The sequence below is a fragment of the Ovis canadensis genome, chromosome 2 (assembly GCF_042477335.2).
Source record: "Ovis canadensis isolate MfBH-ARS-UI-01 breed Bighorn chromosome 2, ARS-UI_OviCan_v2, whole genome shotgun sequence".
Taxonomy (NCBI): Eukaryota; Metazoa; Chordata; class Mammalia; order Artiodactyla; family Bovidae; genus Ovis; species Ovis canadensis.
Genome location: NC_091246.1, coordinates 215,586,814 through 215,597,490, shown reverse-complemented (window position 1 = coordinate 215,597,490; position 10,677 = coordinate 215,586,814). Strand labels below are relative to the sequence as shown.

The following is a 10,677-nucleotide window of genomic DNA, read 5'->3' as shown; positions in this document are numbered from 1 at the left end:
ATCCTGGGCACGTAATGTATTTCTAGAGCCCTGCATAGGCTGAGAAGTGCATTCTTTGTCTCCAAGGTCACAATGGCTCTGCTGACTTCAATTCCTTTCACTGGCACGAGTGAGGACAACCTGAAAAGGCCAGAGAAAATGAGAGCCCCCTGCCCCATGATCCCAAATGAAAAAAAAAAAAGGGAGAGAGAGGACACGGAAATCCCCTCACATGCTACCCCCAGGCCCCTTTTGTGTTGTTCTTGCCAACGCAGCAGCCATCCTGCTTATATATACCAGCTGCCACGTTTGTCCCCGTCAGACTGGACGCCGATCACCCGCTATCAACACCCATGGGGAAGGTGAGCCAGCTGAGGTGCCATACCATGCCTGCTGCGTGTGATGTGTGTGTTTGCGGAGGGGGGAGGTATCTCCCAGCTGACTTCCTGCTGTCCCGTTATGTTCCGCCTGCATGCAGATCACCTTCTACGAGGACCGGGGCTTCCAGGGCCGCCGCTACGAGTGCAGCAGCGACCACTCCAACCTGCAGCCCTACATCAGCCGCTGCAACTCCATCCGCGTGGACAGCGGCTGCTGGATGCTGTATGAGCGCCCCAACTTCCAGGGCCACCAGTACTTCCTGCGGCGCGGCGACTACCCCGACTACCAGCAGTGGATGGGCCTCAACGACTCCATCCGCTCCTGCCGCGCTATTCCTTACGTGAGTCTTGCTTCAACCCGACTGGTGTGACAGCATCACTGATCCAGGGCCATAAATTCCTGTTTATAAAAGTCAGTTTGTTTCAACTCAGGACTAGTGTTCACAGTAAAATAACAAAGCCCAACTCTCAAGCACTGGAAAAAAAAATAGATGCCTTTTTACTATGCTCTCATACAGAAATATTTAAACTCATTTAGCGTTAAAATGACGAAGGCAATGGCACCCCACTCCAGTACTCTTGCCTGGAAAATCCCATGGACAGAGGAGTCTGGTGGGCTGCAGTCTATGGGGTCACTGAGAGTCGGACATGACTGAGCAGCTTCACTTTCACTTTTCACTTTCATACATTGGAGAAGGAAATGGCAACCCACTCCAGTGCTCTTGCCTGGAGAATCCCAGGGACGGGAGAGCCTGGTGGGGTGCCCTCTATGGGGTTGCTCAGAGTCGGACATGACTGAAGCGACTTAGCAGCAGCTGATTCCTAATTTCTAAATAAAAATCACAATTTCAGTTTAAAAAAATCTATCAGTGTATCATTATTTCTTAACGATAAAAATACTGACAGACTATGGGAGAACAACATAGGTATAACATATTCTGACTGTATTGGCGATTATTTTCAATACCTTCTCTATGACATACAGATCTAGAAACTGCAACAATATGCCTGCTTGTAAGTGGCTCCCTGTATTTAGCAGATATTATCAACTAGTTTCTTACAAGGGTCAGAAAAATCATTCATTAAGATTTCATGAGATGTAGTCCTCACCAAAGTCCTGCTTAATGTCTATTAGTCATGTGTAGCTTGTATTTGGACATTCTGAATCACCAAATTATGTGTCGTGGCAAGCAGATTCAGGAAGTGAAACCAAAATTTGGCTAGGGAAATTTGCAGATGCAAAAAGAGGTACAACATAGGAACTTCTTTGAGGCCAGAAACTCAAAAGGTACAAGTGACTTGGCAAAATGTCAGACATGTGGATTAAGAGCAAATGTGAATTGTTGTCAATGGTGAGTGCAAACGTGACTTAAAAACATGCTTGATAAGATTCAGGGATACACAGTCATAATGGAAAAGGGAGTTAAATCTTCTCTGTAAACTCAACTAAATATAGTTACAATAGTTGTTTTTTGTTTTGCTTTCAAGGAATTCCTTTTGTTGACTTTATTTCAATGTTTATTTCTTCCATAAGAGAGATTACTTGTCAGGTAAGTTTTATTTTAATACCCTCCCTGAAGAAGGAAATGGTAACCCACTCCAGTATTCTGGCCTGGAAAATCCCATGGATAGAGGAGCCTGGCAGCCTACAGTCCATGGGGTTGCAAAGAGTCAGACATGACTTAGCGACTAAACAACAACAACAACAATTTGTTAAACCAACAATGTAAGGAGAGGATACATATGTGACAGGATGGTTTGAAAACCATGCTTCATGAAGCTGCAGGATGGCTGGGTCACTTTTACTGACATCCAGGATGCCTACACTTATTTTTCATCTTTGGTTTATTGTCACAACAGACCAGCTCTCACAGGATAAGGCTGTACGAGAGAGATGACTATGGAGGCCTGGTGTCCGAGCTCACGGAAGACTGCTCCTGCATCCTCGACCGCTTCCGGCTCAGTGAGCTCCACTCCCTCCACGTGCTGGAGGGCTGCTGGGTCCTCTACGAGATGCCCAACTACCGGGGGCGGCAGTACCTGCTGCGGCCGGGGGATTACAGGCGCTACCACGACTGGGGGGCCATGGATGCCCGAGTGGGCTCTCTGAGACGGGCCATCGATTTGTTCTAGGCTGTGCTTTTCTTATGATCCACATAGAAATGCACTATATATACAAATCGTGTTACTGGCACATAAGTAATTCTTGTTCATCTTAAAGAATAACTGAATTTTAATAAATGGTGACCCTTGGCATCTTACCTGGCCCTGAAATCGAGTGTTTTGAACATCTGCTTACTTCCTGATGGCAGCAGTATTTATGAAGTTCCCATTCACATCATGGGAAGGAGGCAGAAACACCGTCTCTGCCTCTACAACCCACAGTATGAGGGAGAGAGAAAAGAAACATAATGAAAACTATTAAATCCATACACAGGAGAAGATATGGAACCAGTTGTGGCTGGGACACAAAAGGACTGCCAGAGAGGACTGCATTATCCTGGACTACAATATGAACTTTTATCAAAATCCAATTATGGAATACTCAGCTATGCAGAGTGAAGTAAGACAATGTGTTATCCTATACACCTCTGGGATTTCTTTCCACTAGAGTAGAGTTGCTCACCCAGAATGCTAATTCTTTTTACAAATTTACATGAGCAAAAATAGTGCTCTGTCCCAGTTAAATTCTTTATAGAAATTGAAAAGCTCATTTTAAAATTCATATGGAATTTGCAAGGGACCAAGAACAGCCAAAACAATCTTGAAAAAAGAAGAGCAAACTAGGAGGGCTCATACTTCACAGTTCCAAAGCTTACCACAAAGCAGCAGTAAACAACATGGCGGGGTACTGGCATAAGGTAGGCATGGTGATGACAGGAATAGGCCTGAGAGTCCAGAAAAATCCCATATGTTTACGTCCAACTGATTTTTGACAAGGGTGCTAAGACCACTCAATGGGGAAAGAATAGCTTTTCAACAAATAGTGCTAGGACTACTGGATATCCAAATGCAAAATAATAAAGTTAGACCCCCATTTCATACCACAGATAAAAATTAATTCAAAATAAATCAAAGAACTCAAACTATAAAACCCTTGGAAGAAAATAGAAACATACATATTCATGAACTTTTATTAGGCAATGACCTCTTAAAAATGACACCAAAAGCACGGGCTAACAACAATAAAAATAGTAAATGGGATGTCATCAAAATTAAAACATTTTACGCTTCCCAGGTGGTGCTAGTGGTAATGGACTACCTGCCAATGCAGGAGACACAAGAGACACAGGTTCAGTCCCTGGGTCAGGAAGATCCCCTGGAGGAGGGCATGGAAACCCACTCCAGTATTCTTGCCTAGAGAATCCCATGGACAGAGGAGAGGGTTACAGCCCATGGGGTCCCCAAGAGTCAGACACAACTGAAGTGAACTTAGCATGCACGTGTGAATCAAAGAATGCCATCAAGAAAGTGAAAAATACATGTATACCTATGGCTGATTCATGTTGATGTATGGCAGAAATCAACACAACATTGTAAAGTAATTATCCCCCAATTAACATTTTTTAAAAGAGAAAGTGAAAAGACAGACTCTTGAATGAGGGAAAATATTTACCAAATATTTATAAACTTTTTATCTGGTAAGAATCTAGTATTCAGAGTATTAAAAAAAAAACTCTTAATAACAAAAGATAAAAGACAAGACAATTAAAATGGGCAAAGTACTTATATTATATTTTTATGAAGAAGATATATAAATGGTCAAGAAGCTACTGAAAAGATGCTCAGCATTATTAGTCATTGTTGTGGTTGTTTACTCTCTAAGTTGTGTCCAACTCTTTTGTGACCCCATGGACTATAGCCCTCTGGGCTCCTCTATCCAGGGGATTTCCCAGGCAAGAATACTGGAGTGGGTTACCATTTCTTTCTCCAGGGGATCTTCCCAACCCAGGGATCAAACTTGCATCTCTTGCATTAGCAGGGTGTTCTGTGCCACTGAGCCACCACAGAAGCCCATTATTAGTCATTAGGGAAATTCAGATAAAAACCACAGTGAGATAGCACTTAATACCCACTAGGATGGCTGGACAGCATCGCCAATGCAATGAACATGAACTTGGGCAAACTCTGGGAAATGGTGATGGACAGGAAGGCCTGGGGAGCTGCAGTCCATAGGGTCACAAAGAGTTGGACTCGACTGGGTGACTGAACAACAACAACAACAATCCACTAGGGTGGTTATATTAATTTTAGAGAAAAATAAAACAGAAAATAGCAAGTGCTAGTAAGGATGTGGAGAGATTAGAACTTTCATAAATCTCTGTAATGTAAATTAATGTAAATACTTGTAAGTAATGTAAAGTTCTAATGTAAAGTAATGTAAAAAGATGCAGCCACTATGGGAAAACAGTTTGGTAGTTCCTCAAATAGTTAAACTGAGTTATCATATGACTCAGCAATTCCACTCTGACATATATACTTAAAAGAATTGAAAAGAAATGTTCCAACAAAAGCTATTCATGAATGTTCACAGCAGCACTATTCACAATAGCCAGATGTGAAAACAACCCAAATGTTTATCAGTGGATGACTGCATAAATGAAATGTGATAATCCAAACAATGGGATATTCTTTGGCTGTAAAAAGGAATGAAGTCCTGATACATATTACATCATGGATGAACCTTGAAGACATGTCAAGTGAAAGAAGCTGGTCGCGTCTATTATAGGATTCATTTATATGAAACACCCAGAATAGGCAAATCTAGAGACAGTAAGTATATTCATGGTTGTTTAGGACTGGGGGATAGGTCGATAAAGGAGCAATAGCTAGAGGGCTCAGGACTTTTCACTGTGGAATGAGCATTTTCTAAAACTGACTGTGGTGACAGTTGCACGTAACTGTGAATATACTAAACCCACTGAATACACACGTTAAATGGGCAAATATTAATGTGAATTATATCTCAATGAAGCTGTTTAAAAATAATAAAGCCCTGAACAGACCCTTAAGTAATAAAGAATCTTTTAAAATAAGATTCTTTCTTGCTGAAGGAACATATGCTATGAATTATAAGTATGAAAACACACATATTATTAAACGGCTGTGGCTCTTGCCAATAACAAACATGCAGGAGACTTATGGTTTTGCTGCTGGCTTAGTTAAACCACGCTTAGTGTGTTGTCCTCTGTTGAGTGACCAGTGAATTATGAGCTCTGTTTTTGTTTTTTTTTTTTTTAAAGGAAAACCCAGGTGATATGTCTCACTGAAGATAATTTTAACTTGCAGGTTTTGTTTTGTTTCAACCTAGTGAATTTAAGGGTTTAAAAACTAGCATTTTATCTAACATACCTTGGAATGCCACAAGCTTCTTTCTCTGTAAAATTAGAGGTATTGGTCAAGAGGAGTTCCCTGCTTCCTTCAGTTCTGATTCTTTAAGACTCTATTAGGTTTCTAGGTGGAATATCTTAATGGTTACCAATGTAGGCCTTGAGGTCCGTGGACTTGGTTTCTGGCTTGACCACCTATTGGCTGTGTGAACTTGAGCAAGTTATTTATCCTCATAAGCCTTAGTTTTCCCACTTGTATGTTCTTGTGAGGAATAAATGGGATGCTTCTTATAAAGAAGCTCAATAAATAGTAGTCATCACTCCATCAGTTTACCTCATTGTGCTATATATATATGGATTTCATAAAAAAGGGGGAGGGTGAAGTAAATTAGCTATTAGAGAAAATGTGAACATCCTCGATGTCCATTTCATAGTCGTTCATTACTGCCGTCTTGCTACCCAGATGGCTCAGTGGTAAAGAATACCCTTGCAAATGCAGGAAACGCAGGTTTGATCCCTGGGTTGGAAAGATCCCCTGAATGAGGAAATGGTAACCCTCTCCAGATCCTTGCCTGCAAAATCCCATGGACAGAGGAGCCTGGAGGGCTATAGTCCATGGGCTATAGCCCATGGGGTCGAAAAGAGTCAGACGTGACTGAACGACTAAACACATATACATACATAGGTGGTTATAGGCTGGCTCCAATCAACTTTGACACAACTTCCAGCCTGTGTCATGTGATACTGTAAAGTTCATCCAGACCTCTTGCAAAACTAGTGGTAGGCATCACTAACAGAATCCTGAGGCAAACAACTATATTAAGACATTTTAGAGTTTGATTTTAGAGATCAAACAAAACACCTAGAAATAAAGTGTAGCCGTTGTTCGGTATCCAAGGGGGATTGGTTACAGAATCCCCATGGATATTGAAATCTATGGATGCTCAAGTCCCTTATATAAAATGGTGCAGTATTTGCATATAACTATGCAATCCTCCCATATACTTTAAATCATCTCTAGGTTACTAATAATCCCTACTACAATGTAAATGCTGTGTGCTGCACTTAATTTTCAATTGTGTCTGACTCTGCAACCCTTTGGTCTGTAGCCCACAAGGCTCTTCTGTCCATGGGATTTCCCGGACAAGAATACTGGAATGGGTTGCCATTTTCTTCTCCAGGGAATCTTCCCAACCCAGGTATTGAACCCACATCTGTGTCTCCTGCATTGCAGGCAGATTGTTTACCCAAGAGGCCATCAGGGAAGTTTGAAACTTTACATATCATTTACATTGTATTTACACAGTATTAGTATGTACATGATATGTAAATAGTTGCCAGTGTGGCAAATTCAAGTTTTGATTTTTGAAACTTTCTGAATTTTTTTTTCAGGTTACTTTCTGTGGTTGCTTAAATTCATGGATGTAGAATTCGTGGATACAGGGACCCCACAACTACATTAGTTCAGGAGATTGCTGAGAGACCTGGCCTTACCTGCTGACTCCAATGTCATAGGAAAGATTGAGTCAGAGACTGCACACAAGCCCTTTTACTTGTTTAGTCAGCTTCTGATTTTAGAGCATCAGGGACCTGGACTGAGTCAGGTAGGGGGTGAGTAGCTCTTTCAGGGCCTGCATCATTGGCTGGTGGAGGAGCAAGCCCTTGCAAACAAAACTACCAGTGACCACCTCCCTGCCTAGCCCATGCCTTGCTTTCACATGGCGTCTTCTAAAGCAGTTTTTTCTCTCACAGTACTCACAGACACATGAAATTCTTGAATAGGCACTATTTCTGAAGAACACATTCAGGAAGCAGTGACTTCATCCATCCATTCATACTCCTGCACTTATTGCTTGTGTAATCTTTGGAAGAGCAAGGAGATCAAATGAATCAATCCTAAAGGAAATCAACCCTGAATGATCATTGGAAGGACTAATGCTGAAACTGAAGCTCCAATACTTAATATTGAAGCAAGACCGCAGGTATGAGTGAGGGGTCGTTGCTGCACTCTCAGGAGGGAATCTGCAGTGAAACAGACCTACAGTCAGCAAAATCCTCCCAAGAACACGTTACTGTGAGTTCCTTGACTGGCCCCTGTTCTAAACCCACCTCAGTGTGGTTGGTAGACTGCAGAAGCCAAGGGCACCATCACCTGTGACAAGACTTAACGGGTGTATGTGCTGGTGTGTGTGTGCACTTCAGATCTAGCAGGTGATTTAGGCCTGATTCGGCTAACAGTAGAATTTTTCTCCTTTTCTCATTTCTGTATCACCAATGAAGTTTTCTACTTAACTTTTTAGTCTTCACTACATTATAACTGTATCCTTTCTCTTAAAGTGCTCTGGAGGTCTTTGAAGTGGTATGGAAAAGGAAAATTGATATGCAAAGAACAAATCAAAAGCAGTATCCTCACTCTCATTATTTTATTGAACTCTTTTTGGGCTAAGTAGAGAAACAGTAGGAATAGACACAATTCACACTGAAATTTGCTTTAAAACTTGGAAGTGCAGAAGGGAGTCTTTTTCCCCCCTATCTTTTCATCTAAATTCAAGATGTCTGATGATCTGGGCCAATAGAAGGAATCTGTTCCCAATACTGGAACGCCTTCCCTTCTTGGAAGCTTATCAAATCCCACCTAATCTTCAAGGCAGACTAAGTCCCTCTTTCCAGGATAGCTCCTCATACAACTGGCTTTTACTTGTCTCTTCCTTCTCTGAACATTTATATCCACTTCATGATGACCCAACTTAGCACTTAAGCACTGCCTTTCTCACATAATATCTTTTTGTCTTGGTTTAGTGTCTTCAACAAGGCATAAGGATAAGGGCCATGTCATGCTTTTCTAATCCTCATGATTAATTACTAATTACTTACATGAATAAATAGTAGTCATGTATGGATATGAGAATTGGACTATTAAGAAAGCTGAGAGCTGAAGAATTGATGCTTTTGAACTGTGCTGTTGGAGAAGACTCTTGAGAGTCCCTTGGACTGCAAGGAGGTCCAACCAGTTAATCCTAAAGGAAATCAGTCCTGAATATTCATTGGAAGGACTGATGTTGAAGCTGAAGCTTCAGTACTTTGGCCACCTGATGCAAAGAGCTGACTCATGAAAAGACTCTGATGTTGGGAAAGATTGAAGGCAGGAGGAGAAGGGCTCGACAGAGGATGAGATGGTTGGATGGCATCACCGACTCAATGGACATGAGTTTGAGGAAGTTCCGGGAGTTGGTGATGGACAGGGAGGCCTGGCGTGCTGCAGTCCATGAGGACGCAAAGAGTCAGACATGACTGAGCTACTGAACTGAACTGATGTGGATAAATAGAGCCCTGGAAGCATGAAAAACAGCAAGGGATTTTAACTTTATTGCAAACGATTCCAGTTTATTTTGGAAAGCAATGACTCTCCCACACAAGCTCACCAATGCAGATGTTCAGAGACATAGACGGCAGTCTCTTACACTCAGTCCTCTACCTGGTTCTGATAGCCTCCAGTCCTGTCTGGTTCTTGGTGACCTGGGAAAACTTGAAGGGGGGTAAAAAATGGCCCAGAGATCAGCAGGCTGGTGTAGGATGGCAGCAGGGAGACCTTTGTGAGGGGAGGGGCAGAGTTAGAGCACCACACTATGAAGGTCTCAGAGCTTACCTCTAACAGCTAAAGGAAAGAGACAGGGGAGATAGCCTGAGAAAGAGAACAAAAATGAAAGAAAAGGTGAAAAGCAACATTTTTGTGTGAAGAAAAATAATAAGATTCCCCGCCACTTCCTTGCATTTTAGAAGATGGATAGGTCAGTGGAATGAGACATTTGGTCCTGGGTGTGGCAAGACATGCTTTGTTATATCTCTTTGTAGGATCAGCCAACACCCCAGTCTAAAATATATGGGAGATTAAGGGAGGGACTGAGCCAATGAGCCTTTTAGCACAAATATTTGAATACCAAGTTCACAGTTATAGACAAGGCTTTTTTTTTTTTCTTTTCTTTAAAAAGAACTGCAAAACTCATTTTTAAAAACACAGGTCTCATTTAAATGAGAAAAAAATTTATAAAACCCTTTAAATTTCTTTAGGATATCATAGTTGAATAAACTTGTATATCAAAACACATTTGACTCAAATGTCAAAACATATGAATGGATCTAACATAACCCTGTTTTTTTTTCCAAAAATGAAATTGTTCATTTAAGAGCCACTGAAGTTACCTTCCCTGGTGCTTCCCTGGTGGTTCTGAAGGTAAACAATCTGCCTGTGATGCAGGAGACCCAAGTTCAATCCCTGGGTTGGAAAGATCCCCTGGAAGAGACCATGGCAACCCACTCCAGTATTCTGGCCTGGAGAATCCCCCTGGACAGAGGAGCCTGCCAGGCTATAGTCCGTAGTGTCACGGAGAGTCAGACACGACTGAGCAACTTAGCACAGCACAGAGTTACCTGGAGGCTTCCCAGGTGGCTCAGTGGTAAAGAATCCACCTGCCAAGCAGGAGACTCAAGTTCGATCCGTGGGTGGAGAAGATCCCCTGGAGAATGAAATGGCAACCCATTCCAGTATTCTTGCCTGGGAAATCCCATGGACAGAGGAGTCTGGTGGGCTGCAGTCCATGGGGTCTCAAAAGAGCTGGACACGACTGAGCAACTAAGTAGCAATAAGAGTTACCTGAGGCCTGTTAGAAGCCTCAGTGGAAATAGTGCATTACCTTCCCTGCCACGCAGTCTCATACAAATATTTTAGTTTGTCAACTGGGTTTTCTTGAAGCATCTGCAGACTCCTTTCTCTGGTGGCCACTGGCATGTCTCCCAGATGAAACCTCTTGAGCTCATTAGCACATCATTGACACGACCCTGCTGAAGGAAGCCACGTCTGCTCTCACTTGAGTGGGTACGACTGAACTTCCAGCATACATTACATCACTTATTTAGCTCATGATGATGAAATAGTAGTAGTTAGTAATGAAAGCCTACCTTATGAAGAGTGTTGTGTGTGTTCCAGACAT

At 42.1% G+C, this 10,677-nt stretch overlaps 1 protein-coding gene across 1 annotated transcript; it reads left to right on the top strand.

Annotated features, from left to right (window-relative positions):
• Positions 1 to 66: 66 nt before the first annotated feature.
• Positions 67 to 2,626, top strand: LOC138434160 (gamma-crystallin A). The gene is made up of 3 exons (XM_069578167.1): positions 67 to 341; positions 458 to 700; positions 2,220 to 2,626. The coding sequence occupies exons 1-3, from the start codon at positions 333 to 335 to the stop codon at positions 2,490 to 2,492; spliced, it is 525 nt and encodes a 174-aa protein (XP_069434268.1). The 5' UTR covers positions 67 to 332; the 3' UTR covers positions 2,493 to 2,626.
• The last annotated feature ends 8,051 nt before the right edge of the window (positions 2,627 to 10,677 follow it).

Excerpts from the sequence above, each read along its gene's own strand:
- LOC138434160 (XM_069578167.1), top strand. Across the intron at positions 701-2,219 it reads CCTGCCGCGCTATTCCTTAC|ACCAGCTCTCACAGGATAAG; the intron begins GTGAGTCTTGCT and ends TTGTCACAACAG.